Raw genomic sequence first — 18,895 nt, 5'->3', positions numbered from 1 at the left:
AAGATCAGGCCACCACACGGTGATGGCAGCAAAGGAAAACGCCAGTCTTCTTCAACAAAGGCCCAGTACCAGCAACGAACGACTCGACAGCAAGGTGACGCCACGTGGTACAGAGATCATCCCCGGGGCCGACGATATGCAGCCAAAAACTGGGACACCCAGACATGGCATCCGCGGAACATCCATCATCTTCAGGGACATCAGTGGAGCTATTACCATGACAAGAGACACCCAGAATTTGACTCAAACCAGTGTCCCTATTCAAGACAGTTCACGTTTTACTAACCCACCCACCTAACGGTGACTTTGTGCATTTTGTTGTACCATTGGCTGTGCGGTTACCAGTGAACAGGTTTTAGCGCTGAACACTGAACTGAACACAAGCCATACGCAGAATTATTGGTTTTTGTTGGTTTTTTTTTTTTTTCATATTACTAACCGAGTGTATCTTTTTTGTTAAGTTTCCTGACTTCTCCTCCCCCACCCCCCTTTTTCATTAGAAAAGATATAACAGTCTAATATCACCAATAGTAAAAAGACGCTAAACTAAAGAACACACATATCAGATGGACTTCTGCAGAATTTTGCTGGAGGACAATCCTTTTGTCGCCAATGGTTACTCCCATGTCGCACATGGGAACTCGATTTATCGTCTCGTCTAAATGACTAGACGCCCAGTTGGATTTTTGTGTCGAACTTCGGAGAAAGGGCGAAAGCGGGAATGGAATCCAGACCCTCACGGACACTGTAGGCCTATCGGTAGATGAGCGTCTTAACCATTCTGCCACCTTTCTCCTGAAGAAGTGAAGAAGTTTCAGAAGATGATACTGTCACATTGTATGCATTTCGCATGAAACTCTCTCCCTCCACAGCCTCTCGAACAACACGAACAAACCCTGAAGAACAACAATCACATTCACAATGGGACACAGACAGACAGACAAAGAGATGAACAGAGAAAGAAAGGATGTATCTGTGTTTATGGGACACAGACAGACAGAGAAAGAGATGAACAGAGAAAGAAAGGATGTATCTGTGTTAAATCTCTCTCTCTCTCCCTCTCTCTCATGATTGCCATAATACAAATCACATGTTATTTCGTGGAATAACAGACAACGAGGAATATGTTCATTTTCTAAGGAAGCTTATATTTGGATGCTTGTGTGTGTGGATGGGATGAGTGAAAGAGGAAGTCGGAGAGAGACAGAGAGGCACAGAGACTGAGAGAGAGAGAAAGGTTAGAGGGAAGAGACTACACATAGTAGAGATCCTAGGCGCAGCCTACATCATTAGGGTCTTCCTTCCTGTCTCGTTATTGAATTAATCAGATGCACCACAATCAGGGCCATTACCAGCGTCAGAAGAAACACTGATCAGAGCTGGGCTGCCTGCACCAAGATCGCTGCTTCACACCCCCACCTCCCGACCCTCCACCCTACCCCACCCCCTCTCCTCAGACCCACAGGCTTTCGAAAGAAAGCATCCGACGCAACAACCAACAAACTTCTACCTGTTACGTGTTTTTTCTTATCAGTCAGTAATCTGCACCAGTCTGAATCCAAACACCTGTGCGCGGGGAAAAGACAAACGCGATGCGCGCAGACCTTTTTGCGGTTGGCTCGCCGCATGCAATAGAGCGCGTGCCAAGCTCGTGCAAGAGCCGCTGCCTGCTGCAAACCGCGTGTCGATAATGTCACCGTGTGGTCCCAGGCTGGTGACAAAGTCATCCATCTTTCGCCTTCGGCTGGCTGTTCTGCAGGCATTTTGCACAGCGCTGTTGCCCCGCCTCACTGTGTCATCAGCCGACGCTCGGTGCAGACGACATTTTTTTTTCCAAACAATCGCCATTTTTAATCTTGTTTTAAAAACCAGAAAAAGCTGCGGATTTACTTTTTTTTAAAAAAAAATCTTGTGAGGACGTAAAGTACTTACCATGGAGCGGCATCTGGATACTGCCCCCTACTCCGTGTTCGACGGGTGTGTGGAGAACTTTGTGTGTGGGTTGTTGACTCTGCTGACGTGAAGTGTCGGGTGAAGTTGGTTCATTTTTTGCTCCCGTGGTGTTGCTATGAGCGGAAGGAACCGAGGCAGGCCCCGAGGGAGACCGAAAGGTAGGGGGAGAGGCAGGGGTCGGGCCTGCCAGACTGACGACTCCTTGGTCACTCGCTCTTCGCGTTCACCTTCGTAAGTTTACATTTCGTTTTTTTTTTTTTTTAAATTAGTTAATTAATTAATTTATTTACAGCAGATGTGTCGCGTAGATGGGCCAGTCCGCTAGCTTTGACACACTGAAATTCTTTTTTTTCTTCTTGTTAAATGAATTGTCACTATTATTATTGTCTTTATATTATTATTATCTATTTATTTAGTATTGTTATTATTATCTTTTTACTTGTTAATTGTTGATTGGACAAAATTGTAGAGTCATGTTGTGCCGAATTCTTTACCCATTAAAGATTCAACCAGTCAGTCTTCTTCCAACAGTTTTCGACAGTTTGATGAATTTGGACATATCGAGATTGTGTTTTCGTGTGTCTGGTTGCAGCAATGAACAAATATACACAGTTTGGTGACACAAAATGGAGGACAAATACTTAATATGGAAATTAACATAAGCTGGACATTCTATTCTCTCTCTCTCTCTCTCTCTCTCTCTCTCTCTCTCTCTCTCTCTCTCTCTCAAGATGGGGTGTACCGTGAATGTTGTTGAACATTTGTGTCAGCTATTTTTGGTTGGTTTGTGTTGTAGATTCATAGTGTGTGATGTTAATCTTATTTATCCTTCTTAACTGTTACCCCCTTCAGTAACAATCGTTATCGTTGTCTCTCTCAAGATGTTGCAAGAATGTCTTGAGCATCTTGGTACTTTGTCTATCTATCGGCCTGCCCGTCTGTCTGTCTCTGCCCCATCTGTATGTGTGTGTGTGTGTGCGCGTGCGTGCGTGCCTCTGTGTGTGTGTGTGTGCGTGTGAGTGAGAGAGAGAGAGAGAGAGAAAGAGAGCGAGAGAGAGAGAGAGAGAGAGAGAGGGCGAGGTGCAGAGTCCATGCCGGCTGAACGTAGTAAGATACAGTTTTGGATCGCGAAATTTTAAAATATGTTTAAACCATTCAAAGCCATGAGTGTTAATTTTTCGTCAATATCGTCATGCTTAGAAGAGCAGAAAGTGGTTTATATAGGAGCAATGTGTCTGTGTATGGTTTGAATTAAATCTCGGTGCACATGATCATGGTTTCGCAACAGTCGGAAAGTCTCCAATGATTTTGACCTTGACCTAAATCTGCTTGCGCATGCACCAGTATTCATCAATGTTTGGACAGATTTGTGAATGTTGGGTGATCAACGTGTCAGTGGTATCAAACTGATGTTTCATTCACTAACATTGCAGAGCCTTTGCGTTGTAAATGATATTTCACCATGACCTTGACCTTTGGTTTAAAGTGAAGAAGTTAAATAATCATGCTTATTTCTAAAGTGTTTGATAGTCATACAGTGTATGCAAGACAAAAATATGCTGCAATTAAAACTACCACTGAATACAATTGATCGTGTTTTTTTGTGTTTTGAGTCAAATGTTTAAAATGAATTTATGGCGGATAGAGTATGGACGCAGAAATCCCGAAAATCTTAGTGTGATGCCTTATTTATTGAAAAGTCTGAGGAAGAAAAACACGTCAGTATTTTAATAATTCTTTCTTTCTTACTGTTTTACAAGTTTTGAGATAATATTCAGAATCAAAGTTCAGAGATCCTGTCAATTCAAAGACGAACCGACACAAATGATGAATGATATCTATTTTTTAAAGTACAAAACCGTGTCACCTTCACTTTCATTTTCGTTTGCATTTTTTTTCTCTCTCTCACAAATGTATTTGTCGTTGAAAGACTTCGGCAGCTGTGGAGGACACCTGGTATCACCAAATAAACAGACAGCTGTGGAGGACACCTGGTATCACCAAATAAACAGCTGTGGAGGACACCTGGTATCACCAAATAAACAGACAGCTGTGGAGGACACCTGGTATCACCAAATAAACGGCTGTGGAGGACACCTGGTATCACCAAATAAACAGCTGTGGAGGACACCTGGTATCACCAAATAAACAGACAGCTGTGGAGGACACGTGGTATCACCAAATAAACAGACAGTTGTGGAGGACACCTGGTATCACCAAAAAAACAGCTGTGGAGGACACCTGGTATCACCAAATAAACAGACAGCTGTGGAGGACACCTGGTATCACCAAATAAACAGACAGCTGTGGAGGACATCTGGTATCACCAAATAAACAGCTGTGGAGGACACCTGGTATCTCCAAATAAACAGCTGTGGAGGACACCTGGTATCACCAAATAAACAGACAGCTGTGGAGGACACGTGGTATCACCAAATAAACAGACTGCTGTGGAGGACACCTGGTATCACGAAATAAACAGCTTTAGAGTTTCTCAGATGTGATCAAACACACACATACACACGCGTGCGCGCCCGCCCGCACCCACACGCACATACACACACACGCATGCAAGCACGCCTGCCTGTCTGTCTTTTTTTGTCTCTCCAGTTCTCTCTATATTGTCTATCGTTGTGTTGGCTTTCTTACACAAGTCAGCTGCATGTTGTTTTCATGGCACGAAAACGTCCGGCTGGCTCGTCGTGGTGGAAGAAATAGAGAAAAAAGACGGAAAAAAACCCAACCCGCCCAAAAAACAAAAGACAAATGATTGATTGATTGATTGACACACAGACAGACACACACAGACACACACACACACACACACACACACACACACACACACACACACACAATATCCGCATGGCTTTGAGATGAATATCTGAAGAGGTAGGTGGCAACATGTTTAAGACGATTATTTGTCAATGCAGAGTCCGTGAGTGTCTGGGATCGAATCCCGCTGTCGCCCTTTCTTCATAAGTTTGACTGGAAAATCAAACTGAGCGACTGGTCTTTCGGGTGAGACGATAAACCCGTGGCGCACTGAAAAATAATATACAGCAACTCCTCTGACAAAATCTTCACAAGAAGTCTACTCTGATAGGTACACCAATATATGTACATGCACTCAAGGCTTGACCAGAGCGTTGGGTTACGCTGCTGTCAGGCATCTGCCTTGCAGATGTGGTGTAGTGTATATGGATTTTTCCAAAAGATCGCAGTGACGCCTCTTTGAGAAACCGAAACTGAATCTGAAGATCTGTTTCAGCACTTTAACCTGTCAGTTTCGAGTATTGGTTCACTCAGACATTAGTTCTTTTCTTTTCTGCATTCACATTAAAAAACCAGCAGAAATCAAACAAACAAAAAACAATGTTTATATAGAAAAAAACATACACAAATAAAAAAGAAATACATTTGGTCAATTTGAAAACAACAACAAAAAAACCCCAACTAAGCAAAGAAGAAGTATGCATTGATATTTTGCGTGATATCATTCGTCAAACAAATTCAAATAAAAAGTAATATATATTGGCAATTTGAAAAATAACAGCAAATCAATAAACATTGATATTTTGCATTATATCATTCGTGACAGTTCATATTACGCAGAACGAGGGGGAAAAGAAGCAAAAACAACCTTCGCATTTCAAATCTACTCTCCAAATGAAATAAATGTTTTTAAAAGCTGTAGTGTATCATATATATGGAAAGCAGACAGGTTACAAAAATAGACAGGTAGACAGATAAGAAAGTATGAAAAGTAGCCAGGTTACAACTGATTTTTAGCTATGCATTGTACTATGTCAAAACATGACTTTAAAAGCAGTAATCTGGTCTGCATTTCTCGTTATATTTGCATAGGTAGCTCTTTGTCAACATTATCATGTTATTTGTTGTAAAGTTTTCTCCCACGCCAAAATGAACAATGTTCCCTCGGATAAAAGGGTTCTAGCGTTTGCACATGGTTCATTAAACAGATCCTGTTATGATGCCTCAGAATGTTTGCTGTGTCTCCAATCCCACATAAAGTGCTCTCTCTCGCTCTCTCTTTCTCTCTCTCTCTCCATTCCTCCGTCTGTTTCTCTCTGTCTCCCTTTTCTCCTCCGTATTTCCGCGTTTGTCTCTGAATCTGTGTTTATCTATCTCTGTCTGTTTCGCTCTGTCTCTGTGTCTAAATGTCTGTCTCTGTCTCTCACTCCCTCTCTCACTCTCCATGTCATCTGACACGTACTATTGTAGTAAACTATGGAATGAAATCTCCGGCTGTCTGAAAAAAGAAATCAGAACAGCGTACAAAACATGCGTAATGGAACAATTATGATTCAGTCTTATCTGAACTCCTGCTAAGTCGACAATTTTCATTTGTCCCCAACAATGTATGAACAGGATGTATTTGTGTGTATTAGTGCGTGTGTGCCTGCGTCTCTCTGTATATATATATATATATATATATATATATATATATATATATATATATATATATGTGTGTGTGTGTGTGTGTGTGTGTGTGTGTGTGTGTGTGTGTGTGTGTGTGTGTGAATATTTTCATGTGATTGTTGATGTTTTTGTGTTAAATTTCCAAGAAGGTTTTTGTAAAGTTTAAGCATCTTATGTATCAATGCTTTGAGGGCAAAGTGTATAGAAGCTTTCAGCTCATCCAGTTTACCCCCAATAAAACATTTGTCATTGACATTTGTCTCTCTGTCTCTCTGTCTGCCTGTCTCAGTCTGTCTGTCTGTCTGTCTCTCTGTTTGTAATTCTGTCTGTCTGTCTGTCTCTCTGTTTGTCTCTCTCTCTCTCTTCGCTGACAATCAGCAGTGACCAGAGAAAATGCACGAAAGCTTTCGAACGTTTGGGAAGCGCAGATACAAAATGGGCGAAATAGTTGAAATGAATATCAACAATCTCTCTCTCTCTCTCTCTCTCTCTCTCTCTCTCTCTCTCTCTCTCTCTCTCTCTCTCTGTGTGAAGGGTGGAAGGGTGGAAAGTTGGGGACGCAAGACAAATACAGAGTGTCAGTGTTTATTTGCTATTTCCACTATTCCTGCCAATAACAAGAAACGCAAAACGGATCCGCTGTGTTCAAGCAATATTTATATCGTTCCGTTCTGACGTTATCAATAATCGCGCCCCCCCCCAACCCCCTGCCCCACACCCCTCTCTCCCGCCCCTCCTCTCGGCCCCCTTCTCTACAATTTCCCCGTTTCTGTCAACTTGAGTCAGCAGTATTTCCATCAGATGGAAACGTCCAGCCAGATGTTGCCAACAAGGATGACTGTGTGGCAGCTATGATTATGACAGACACGAGGTGTACAGTGAATCCACCCGTTATCGATTCGCCTGGCCTGTGTTTCGGTCATTAAGGAAAGAATTAATGTGGTGTATGGCCCAAAGACTGCAACATTATTCGGGAGAAATGGGGGAAATGACGCTTTTATCTGAATGACCGTATGTAAAATCCGTTTGTGACAGTTATAAGTTACTTCACATGAAGTCGTTTTCGTTTTCTTTATGGAGAGTTTAAAAGGCCTTTTCATTCACATTCAACATTTCTCCCTTTTTATTTTACCACGAATATACCAAGTCCACTTCTTATTTCATTTTCATTACACAGAAAATCACAACGTAGCGTAGTGATCAATACACAATAGCAGATTACAGCACGGTAACATCAAAAGAGCAGGCCTATACGCGTTGGTTATCAGATGCTTATCAATTTACATCAGCAAACATTGGCTCATACCGATTCCATGCGACATTAGATTTGGACACAATTTATATCATAATTCGCCTCGAACTGCTCGATCTTATCCGTGCCCTCAAATGTTCAAAAAATAAACACAGCAAACATAAAAAACAACCAGCAACATCAGCATCAAAACAACAGATACAGACAAATTTCTATCTCGCTTTAATACGGACACGATTTGCGAATAAAGTAAAAACTGCTTTTTGTTCTTTGATATTCATCAATGCAAAAAAAAAAAGAAAAGAAAAAAAAAAAAAAAAAAAGAAAGAAAAAAAGTAAATGTTCAATGCCATTGAACAGATTTTCCCCCCTCAAATTTGCTTTCTCTGAAAACGTTTTTCCCATGTGTGAAAGATAATCCCGAAGCCCGAAACAATGAGCAATGAGCTAATGAGCAAAGTAAGTTTTTTTTCTGATAAGAAGAAGAAGAAGAAGATGAACAACAACAACAACAACAACAACAACAACAACAACAATAAGAAGATACACGTATTGTATTGAAAATGATAGTGCATGGAGGCATGGAGGCATTATTTAAAAAAAAATTATTTTATTTAAGTAAGAACAAAAGTGTGCATGAAGGTGAGAAGGAAAATGCACAGAGAGGGATGACTTTCATATACGTTTAAAGGTGAAAGGTCCAGTAGCCTTTTACGGCCATCGGGGCAGTGAATCTGTATACATTGCGTCTGGGACTGGGCATGGGAAGGAGCAGTGAATCTGTATACATTGCGTTTAGGAATGGGCATGGGAAGGGGCAGTGAATCTGTATACATTGCGTCTGGGGCTGGGCATGGGAAGGGGCAGTGAATCTGTATACATTGCGTCTAGGGCTGGGCATGGGAAGGGGCAGTGAATCTGTATACATTGCGTCTGGAGCTGGGCATGGGAAGGGGCAGTGAATCTGTATACATTGTGTCTGGGACTGGGCATGGGAAGGGGCTGTGAACATGTATACATTGCGTCTAGGGCTGGGCATGGGAAGGGGCAGTAAATCTGTATACATTGTGTCTGGGACTGGGCATGGGAAGGGGCTGTGAACATGTATACATTGTGTCTAGGGCTGGGCATGGGAAGGGGCAGTGAATCTGTATACATTGTGTCTGGGACTGGGCATGGGAAGGGGCTGTGAACATGTATACATTGTGTCTGGGGCTGGGCATGGGAAGGCGGGGCCCAGTCATCACTCTGATCACTGGACCAGAAGTTCAGCGCCTCACCGATTCTGCCACGCCGCTTCTTCATGAACTCCGCTCTTGTTTGTAATTTTTGCAAAATAATCACCAACCTCTAAAAAATCACAAAAATTAAAATAATGCTGAAAAGTTTGTAAAAGTATAGTTTTCATAAAGGAAAATGAATGGAGAATATATGATTTTAATACTTTCAATATAGACAGGATGAGATAACTCCCAGTCAGGGTAAAAAAAAAAAGGCAACAACCCCACAAAATATTTTGAAAACAAAAAGAGAAGAAAATAAACGTCTGTGTATTTTACAGGTGGAAATGGTGCTACACTATTTGCGAATGTATCAGACACAACAGCCAAGTGCAGTTATGCTGTTCTCATCCACTATCATATTATTTTAGATATGAACACTATACATAAACACTTACAGGCACCACACACACCCTCTTCCACCCACACATCCACGAACACTATCACACCATATTACAACACAAAAGTTCACTGTTAACAATATTTTGACTTGAAGCTTTCTTCTGAAGGGTCTCATAATAAATGAAAACCCCAAAATGAATGTTTCAAGTTAAAATTTTGGGTTTGTTTCTGAACCCACTTCTAAGACGACCCTGCCTGTCCCGCTCCTGTCGATGTACCTGAAAGCATGTAATTATCATTGGGATAACCAGATTTACTTCAGTTGATAAACAACGATATTACTTTCGTTTTCTATCATCTTTTCGTGGTTGTTGTTACCTCCTCTGCACCGTATGTCCTGGCAGCCATGTTGGCACACTCAAACTTTTCGCTTTACGAAACGCGAAACACCCTACCTCTCTGTGTCTTGTCTATATGTATGTCGTTCTCTTGGACTTTCTCCCCTAACACCCCCCCCCACCCCCCTGTCTCTCTCGCTCGCTCGCTCTCTTTCTCTATCTCTGTCTCTCTTTCTCTCTGTGCCTGTATTGTATCCCTGTCGCTGTGTCTGTCTCTCTCTCTCTGTGTCTTCAATTCATTTCCAGTCTCTGTATCTCATTCTAGCTATGTCTCTTTCTATCTCTCTCTGTCTCTGTCCGTCTCGCTGTGTCTCTCGATCTCCCTCTGTCTGTCTCTCTGTCTGTCTATCTTTGTCCTTGTCTCTCTCCCTCATTTCCTGCTCCTGTCTGTCTGTCTGTCTCATCCCTCTCTGTCCGTATCTTTGTCTGTCTACCTATATTTCTGTCTGTCTGCCTCTGTCGGCCTATCTCTGTCCGTTTCAAATGGTATTTTGCAAACTGAGAAGGCGTATGAAAGCCTGTATTTTCTGTCGGTTTGCTCTGTTGTCTTTTCGCGAAGACCGATTTAGGCTTCGTGCTGCCAATAGGTGCCCGAGGAAAGTTCAGACCCTAGGTGGCATCTTTCTTTCTTCTTTTTTTTCTCTCACCAACACTGTTTTCTGTGTGCATTGATTGATGCTGTTGTTATTTTTGTCTCTGTTTTTATTTATTTATTTTTTTGTCTCTTTCTTTTTGTGCTCTGCCTTTTTGTTTGAATTGTGAGTGAGTCATACCTTTGTACAAAAGCCAACGCAACCTTGCGTATTGATCGAAAGCGTTTTCTTGCACGTATACTTTTAATTAACAGTATTGATTGTGCTGTGTGTGTATCGGGGAGGTTCTGGGGGTGTGGGGAGGGGGGGGGGGGGGGGGGGGGATGGGAGGGGGACTGGAGGGGTGGTGGTGGATATGGGGGTTATTAACTTTTGTTTTTTCAAGACGCGGCTGACTTTGTTGTGTACAGTTTGCTGATGGTATACTGTCAATAAGAGAGTTGTTCGTCGTTTTGTAGCATCTGTGTGTTTTGATGGCTTGTGTGCGTGAGGTATTTTTGCTTTGTTTTTGTTTTCGTTGTCTCCTCAGTTAGCTTCTCACTTTGTTTATTCACTTGATTATTTGCTTATTCCATGTTGGCTGTTTAAAAAAAAAAATTTGTATTGCACAGTTATTGTACAATTAGGTGTTGATGTTTCGTGTGTGCATGTGACAGAGAGAGACAGACAGACAGACAGACAGACAGATGGATCTAACAGGCAATCACAGAAGACAAACATGCAGTACTGTCTGTGTTTCTTGGCGGAGAAACGAACGGCACTTTTTGTTGTTGTCATTTTCCGCAAATAATTCTCGACATAACAACAACGACGTTTCTTTTTGAATGAACTCGCTTGCGAAGTTGTATGACTGAGTCTGATCGGTCTTAATGTGACGTTGGTTCCCAGTAATAACGGTCATCCATTCAGTGATGAGTTCACTGTCTTTATTTGGCCAGATAACCGCAAAAGTGGACGTTGAGTAATGTGTTCCGAATGACAGGAACACACACACACACACACGCGCGCGCGCGCGCGTTTATTTCTAGGCGCAATACAGATACATAAGTATCTCACATACCTTCATGCTTTATACAAACAATTGACAAACACTACAAATCTGAATATTTGCATCATAATGCTCATGTAGAACAATTCAATAACGAACCTTCCTTTTATGATATCTAAATTATCTGTTCATTGAATATTGTCATTGCGATACGATGACTCAGATCCCCATTTACCGTGTTTGTAGTTTTTCTTTTTTTCACCTTCATTGCCCCTTCAAGTTAAAAAGATTTAATTGTATCACATAATTACCCTTAATTTAATAGTTGTAAAAACAGTTATGCTTATATATATATATATATATATATATATATTCTTATCATATTTGGGATAAACGGGCTTGACTGGCATCAGTCTCAAGCCTTTAGGTGTATCATAAAAAAACATTATTTCAGAAGTCGTAATTTTCTTTTGTTTGGCGTTTAATGATCTTATCTTTTTGGGGGAAAAGCAGGTTTGACATGATAGCAGCTTGAAGTACACAGTGACCTTTTGTTGGCAAACACCTGTCAGTGTTCTATCACGATTTCATCAGATGTCATCTCGGTTCCACATATAACGTGATCCAGTTTTGTTCTGGAGATAGGAGAAGTTTGAATAAACACACAAAACACACAACACACACAGACGCACGCATCCGTCCATGTACATCTGTCTGCCTGTTTTTCCCTTTATCCTTCTTTTTTATATTTTTTATCTGTCTTTGTCCTCTCGTGTGCCCGTGTTGTCTGTCTCCCCCCACCCCTCTCGCTCTCCCTCCATCCCCCACACCCTCTCTCTCCTCCCCTCTCTCCTGTTCTTTCTTTTTCTGTCACTTCTATCGTATATTTTTGTCGCCGTCTTTCTCTGCTTTCTCTGTCTTTCTGTTGCCCGCTCTCTCTGTCTGTCTGTCTCTGTATAAACATCGCTGTAATAAAATCACACACATACAAAAGCACACAGACAGACAGACAGACAGACAGACAGACAGACAGACAGACAGACAGACAGACAGACAGACACAAACATACACACACACACATATGTATATTCACACAGGACGTATATATTTTCTGTGTGGAGATAACTAGTGCTGATAGTTACACAAACAGTACGACCCCGTATTCACAGGCAGGTAAACAACAGCGTTCCTTTCTCTTGTGTTTCAGGGCGAGGTCCAGAGCAGAAGGCGGCCAGCACATAGGCAACACCCTATCCAGTTTTCCACACGGCATCCACCCCGGGGCGCCACCCGCTACCTTCCCATGTAGTCTGCCCCCAGGTGTCCAGCCACCCGGCCTCCCCCAGTCCTTCGCCCAGATCTCCCCTCCAGGCATCAGCATGCCTCGTGCCTCCTCGCACAGCAAGTCCAGTCGTCACGATGACCAGTCTCCCAGCAGAGTCAGCTCGGGTATGCAGACCACACTGCCGCCCAGCCAGCAGAGTGGTTTCAACAATGGCCGACACTCCCACGAGTCTTCCCGGCAGCTGTCGGGAAGCAAACAGAACATGGAGTCCGGTTATGGCAGACAGAACCTAGATCACCCCTCGGGTGATCCTCGGTATGTGATGGATCACCAGGTGCGTCCTTCTGTGCGGAAAGCCCATCGCCAGTCCAGGGACTTTCCCTTCCAGGAGGAGTTTGAGCCCACGTACAGTGGACTGAAAGAGAAAAGGGTCAGCATGACAGGACAAAGGCTTGACAAAGATTCCCCATACAGCAGCCAGAAACAAACTGTGGACAAAACTCACAAAGAGATGTCTCATCGTATCCAGTTTCAAAACCTGGAACCTTCGTACCAGAAATCCAAGAAAGACTCAAACTACTTCGAGCAAAAGCACGACAAGGAACAGATGTATGCCAGCCGCAGACTGGACAGAGACCCGTCCTACAGCAGTTCGCGGATGGACAGGGACCAGCGATACACCAACCCCAAACATGACAGAGACCCCATTCCGCCAGCTCCGCGACGCGGGAGGGATTCCCCGTACTGCCTGCAGCGTCAGGAAGCCTCGCACCGCTCCAGCAGCACTGACTCCAGCCAGAGTGCCGGGTCTCAGTACGCCGACAGGGACACGAGCCCTCACTACAGCCCCAGCCCTTCAGCCAGTTACCACACACAGGGCGTTCAGCCCTACATGTTTGATTCCAGAAATCATTCCGGGGACAGAGATTCTGGGTTTTCCAAACACCGGGATTACAGTAGTGAACGCTATCCTTCCCAGAACACCGGATCTTTCTCTTCGCCAGCAATGAGGCAGTCGGTGGACAGTTTTAACGAGCCTACATCCAGGGACATCCAAAGAGAAAACCCGTTCAGTGCTTTAACCTATGCTACTGACAGTCACATGCATCCTAAACTGGGGTGCTCTGGAAAGGCTGGTAAATCAAACAAATCTGGAAATATTCACCCGTCTTACGCCACAACTGCTTCTGGTGATAATATTCCAATTCAGCGAATGTTTTCCTATCCAGGTCATCCGGATTCACGACTCTTGGCGGGATCTGATCCACAGACTGACACAAGGATGTGTATGGACTCGCCTTTGAAGAAAACGTCTGACCAGGGAAATCATGGAAGAAGTGGTTCACTTGAGAGGAATTTCATCGGACAAAGTGATAGAGACAAGTCTTCTAATCGCAAAAAGCAGACCACACGAAACCAGCATTCTGATGTTCAGATTTCCTCCTACTCACCACAGTCCCCTTGTTATCTGAGCAGTTCAGATATTCCAAATGATGTGTCTTCTGCAAGTGGCAGCATAAGAGTCAGCAACAAAGTATGCGAAGAAGAGTATTCTAATTTCAGGACTTCCAAGCAACAGGCATTACAAGGACAGATTCCTGATCACCGACCTTCACGAAGTCGAAGACCTTCGACACCTTCCTCGCCGCCGCCATCACTTTATGCTTCAAGGCCTCCAACGCCGCCTCTGTATCCGTCCGTACCTCCTTCGCCACCACCATTCCCATCAAAACGTCTGTCCTCTAGACAGCAGCAAATACAAGAAGGCCAGGAAAGTGAATCCTGTAGACGATCCTTACGTCTGGCTCAAACCACAGATTCTGAATGCAACACTTCATTAACCGCGATTTCTCAGACGTCTTCCAGTCCACCGAAATTCAACCCAAACAGACGTAGGAAGAATGATACAGAGGCCAACCCAGAGTCTACGGAGCCTCCACCTCTGATTGAACCCATGGCATTTCAGCAGCAGTTCCTGAAACATCTGCAGGAACAACAACATCAAAAGCTGCAGGAAGGCGACACCCAGGACGAAGAACTCCAGCAGCGTTTCCAAATGAAACAAGAAAAGCAAGATGGTGCAAAGATGGCATACGAAGATAAGAGACAGCAAATCATAAGACAACAAATGATGAAACAGGAAGAGCAAATGTGTCGGGAGTATATAAAAATCACACAGGAGAACATGGAGCGGGAGCATAATAGACAACTGGAAGAACTTCAGATGGAGCACACGAGACAAACTGAACAAATGCAAAGAGAGCAAATGACGCAGATGCAGAGGCAAATGCAACGTGACCATGTGAAACACCATGCTCAAGTTCAGCGAGAACACTTTCTCCAAGAAGAAAGGATGCGGCGAGAACACATGAAACAGCTGGAGAAAATGCGACAGAATCACATGAAGGAGGCTGAACAAGTGCAGCACGAACTTTCATCCTTAGAACAGAAATATGTGGAACGTGAAAGACCAGAAGTCCAAGACAGCCTAATATGTGAACAAGATTTGATACAGAAGGAACCATTGCATTTCCAACAGTATCGATATCAGCATCAGCAAACTCAGCAACCAAAACAATACCCACAAGAACAAAATCAACAACAACAACAACCGAAACAACAACAAAATCAGCACCAACAACAGCTGAAACAACAAAATTCAGCAACACAATTGGAAGAAGAATGTATTAAAACTACCAAGAGACAGCTTCCAGATTACATCAAACACCACTTTGACCTGGTACAAAGACAACACGAAGGTCAGCTGTATCATCAACAGTATGAGCAACGAAAGTCTACAGAGTGCCTTCAGCAAGCTGATGGAAATGGCTATCAGCAGCATCAATACTATTCACAGCAACAGCAGAAACAAGATACCAGCCCTCATCAAATGCAGCAACACTCCCAGCAGCAGGTCCAACAAAGTTCCTCATGTCATCAATATCATCATCAACAGTCGCAAAATCAAAATGGCCAGGTCCCTCCAGGACGGTGGCAACAACAACAACAGCAGCAAATGATGATGTGTGTTCAGCAGCAACAACCAAGTATTCCACACCAGGAACAGCATGACAACAGTGAGCGGTTGCAGTATGAACCACAGCGTGGACAAACTTCAGTCTATCAGCAGCATCATAGCAGAGAGACGTTGCCGCCTGTCCCTCCCTGGCGTCAGGGGTTGTCAAGCAGAGAGCCTCCTGGACAAGGGACACGACAGGTTGTCAGTGGCCAAATGGAAGACCAGCAAAACATCTCTCCAGCACGACTGCCACACAACAGTAATAAGAATGTGTCTCCTGTAAGACAGCCTCGTCAAGACAGACAGTCAGTGTCTCCTGCTAATTCATCGCCTGTCAAACAGACACACCAGTCACCAGTACGACAAATTCCATTGCATCACAGTGGTGGTCAGACTCTTGTTTCCATGAATTCCACTCACGTCCAACTCCCAATACCTCCACTGAACAGTACAGCACAGGCTACATTCTGCACACAATATCCAGGACAACCAGCACTTTGCCAGACTAGTCAGACGGTGCCTCAGGCCAATCAGAACTTTGAACCATACAGATCATCTCTAATGGCAGCTCCTGCAGAAAAGCCAGGTAACAAACCTAAGAAGCCACCATGGCTGGTAGACTGTGAGAACCAGATTTTGTGTGCACAGAAGAAACCTCCATGGCAGCAGCAGGCTGAACACGTTTTTGTGATGCCAGCACAAGACTCTGCTTCCAGGAGTGGATCACATTACAGTGGGTCTGGTGCTTCATCAAAAGATCAAAAGTATCCTGTGAGCATGGCGGCACCAACAGCTATGACGAGGTTGGCGACATGTGCACCCATGCAGACAGCACATCAGCATCAGAGCAGTGTTGATGTGACGCTGGATGTTTCACATCAGACAGTACTCACTCAGCACACGCAGCAGAGCATCAATTACCAGATTCCACATAATGGCAGCAGTGTTGACTATCAGACTTCTTACAGTGGGTTGCAGACTTTCAATTCTGTTTCACAGCCAGGTGTTCAGTCTAGCCACTGTTCTCAAACTGTATTACCACAATATTCAGCGTCTTCAGCAGGACACCATTATACTCATCTCAGCACACAAGAACAAAGCAGGCCTCCACTTTGTGCTGTGACTGCTCATACCCAGTCCACATCTATGCACTTGTTTCCAAGTTATGCTGCCACTAATGACCCTCCAAAGCCACAAGCATATGTGCCAAATGGAATGGAAACTAACGAGGCAAAGTTTCAGACTGCAAGTGACTATTTGGTAACATCTGAATATCAGGGGGTCTTTACAGAGGCTACAACAGATCAAGAATGCGCTGAACAAGTTCTTGTGGAAGCCCTGAATGAACAAATGAAGCAGAATAATTTGCAGTTATCCGAAAAGCCCTGTAGTGATGTACAACCTGCACAGACAGGAGTGACTGATCAGACCAGAATCAGCGTTGAGATGCATTCCAATCACACAGTTGTCACTGCTCCTCATTCTCAGCAGCATGTATCAAACACCACCCCTGGACTGCAGACTTACACTTTACACCATTTGTTTGACGATGCAAACAAGATTCAGCCCAATGTCCAATCTCCTCAAACTTTGCCTCAAAAACCAACTGCATGTGCTTTGAATCCTGCTCAGCTGGGTCAACTCCAACAGTCTACCATGGAATCCAGTCATCGGGTGATTCCAAACAATCCTTTGGATGCAGCAGTTGCACTGCTGAACATCCCAGAGAGTGTGCTGGACATTCCAAGCATTGAACAACATCAGGTTTTCGTGTTAGAGCCCCCTAGCAGACAGCAGCCAGCAGCTGCCAATACCACAAACACTGCCATGAGAAGAAACAGCTGGCACACTCCAGAGAACAGCATCACAGGAAGTGGTTCTGGTTCCATTGCTGATGATGACATTGGTCTTTTTAATGAAATCACAGCAGACCTTGGAGATGATGATGACGACATTTTTCTGCCACCACAATCAGCGCCCAAACCAACACCAGATTCCAAAGTGCTTCTTCAAAACTCTGTGAAAATTTCAAGTATGGGTATCAATGACTTGGGGCTTCGGATTTCCAGTGTGTTTTCTTTAGCAACAACACGCAGAAGAAAACGCAGAACAATGTCAGATAGTGTACTACAAGAGGTCGAAGTGATGGCCAGGCAGGAAGGACTATCTGAAGCTGCACTTGAGTCCAGTTCCATTGTTAACAAAGGTAGCAGCAGCCAACAGGATCTTTCACAGGAACCCCATAAAATGCGTGATAATAGCGGAACATGTGTCACTGAATTTAACGCCATGGTTTCAGGCGATACAAAATGTAACAGTTTTGAGAATATCCAACGCTCATCGCCAGATCCACTGGCACAGCTAACCAAGATGCTGTTTGCCGACATGGCAGCACCATCACCAGCTACCATGGCAGTCGAGGACTGGAATCTAAATGAAGCATCATGTGTCAGTTTTGAAGCAGATTCAGTGTGTGTGCCAGGTACACCAGCCAGAGGAGAACCCGAGGGACTTGCGACACCTTTACCTCACCTGTACACTCCTAGGCCTCAGCCCGGAACACCAAGACCCTCCCATAACAGAGAGCCCAGCACTCCCTTTTCACGTTATTCATCTGTTCCTCAGTCGATCAAAACACCAGCCACTCCTTTGTCTGGGTGTGCCAAAGAGTCTGCACACGCCATCATGGGAAAAGCACCCTCTAATACTTGTGTCAAAGACTTGGTTGAACCGAAGACACCATGGCCTTTCCCTGTTAAGGAATTCAAAGAACTTGATACGCCATTGTCTTCATGTTTAATGGGGCCACCCACGCCTCTTCCAAACGTGCATGTCAAAAGTAAAGATCAGTCTGTCCTGCGTCCCCAGTGTGCTAAAGGTTCTTCTTCAGACTTTCATCACACTAGTAATGGAACCACTCAGCTCAGTTGCAGTATGGTGTCAGACTACCAGTCAAAGGAAAATGTATTAGAAATCAGAGTGGATGCCATGCAAAAAACCATTTCAGAAAATGTGGAGGGAGCTTCGAAGCAACCTCTGGAACAGGCTATCAGAAAGTTGTTGGGAGATGATCCTATAGAAAACGTGACTGAGAGGTCTTTCAAGAAAATGACCAACAAACCTCCAAACGCAAACTGTGAGGATTGTTTGCCCAAACAACTTCAGAGAAAAACATGTGGAGAAAGTACTCAGCAGACTCACAAACGCCTTGTTACAAATAGCACATCAAACCAAAGAGATAGAAATGACTGTGCAGACACTAGAAACCATCAAGCAGAAAGATGTGTGAAGACCACTTGTAAGAGACCTCTTAGAACAGGACATGGTGAAACTGTCTCAAAACAA

At 43.8% G+C, this 18,895-nt stretch overlaps 1 protein-coding gene across 1 annotated transcript; it reads left to right on the top strand.

Annotated features, from left to right (window-relative positions):
• The first annotated feature begins 1,896 nt into the window (after positions 1 to 1,896).
• On the top strand, positions 1,897 to 15,551 carry LOC143282243 (uncharacterized). The gene is made up of 5 exons (XM_076587841.1): positions 1,897 to 2,184; positions 12,454 to 14,053; positions 14,387 to 14,579; positions 14,853 to 14,993; positions 15,280 to 15,551. Exons 1-5 carry the CDS (start codon positions 2,069 to 2,071, stop codon positions 15,549 to 15,551), a joined length of 2,322 nt encoding a protein of 773 aa, XP_076443956.1. The 5' UTR covers positions 1,897 to 2,068.
• The last annotated feature ends 3,344 nt before the right edge of the window (positions 15,552 to 18,895 follow it).

The sequence above is a fragment of the Babylonia areolata genome, chromosome 5 (genome assembly GCF_041734735.1).
Source record: "Babylonia areolata isolate BAREFJ2019XMU chromosome 5, ASM4173473v1, whole genome shotgun sequence".
NCBI lineage: Eukaryota > Metazoa > Mollusca > Gastropoda > Neogastropoda > Buccinidae > Babylonia > Babylonia areolata.
Note: the sequence above shows the minus strand (reverse complement) of the source record. Positions and strands in the feature narration are given on the sequence as shown.

Coding starts and splice junctions, on each gene's coding strand:
- LOC143282243 (XM_076587841.1), top strand. CDS start 2,069: ATGAGCGGAAGGAACCGAGGCAGGCCCCGAGGGAGACCGAAAGGTAGG. Junction 2,185..12,453: donor CGCTCTTCGCGTTCACCTTC/GTAAGTTTACAT, acceptor CTTGTGTTTCAG/GGCGAGGTCCAGAGCAGAAG. Junction 14,580..14,852: donor GGACGAAGAACTCCAGCAGC/GTTTCCAAATGA, acceptor ACCATGCTCAAG/TTCAGCGAGAACACTTTCTC.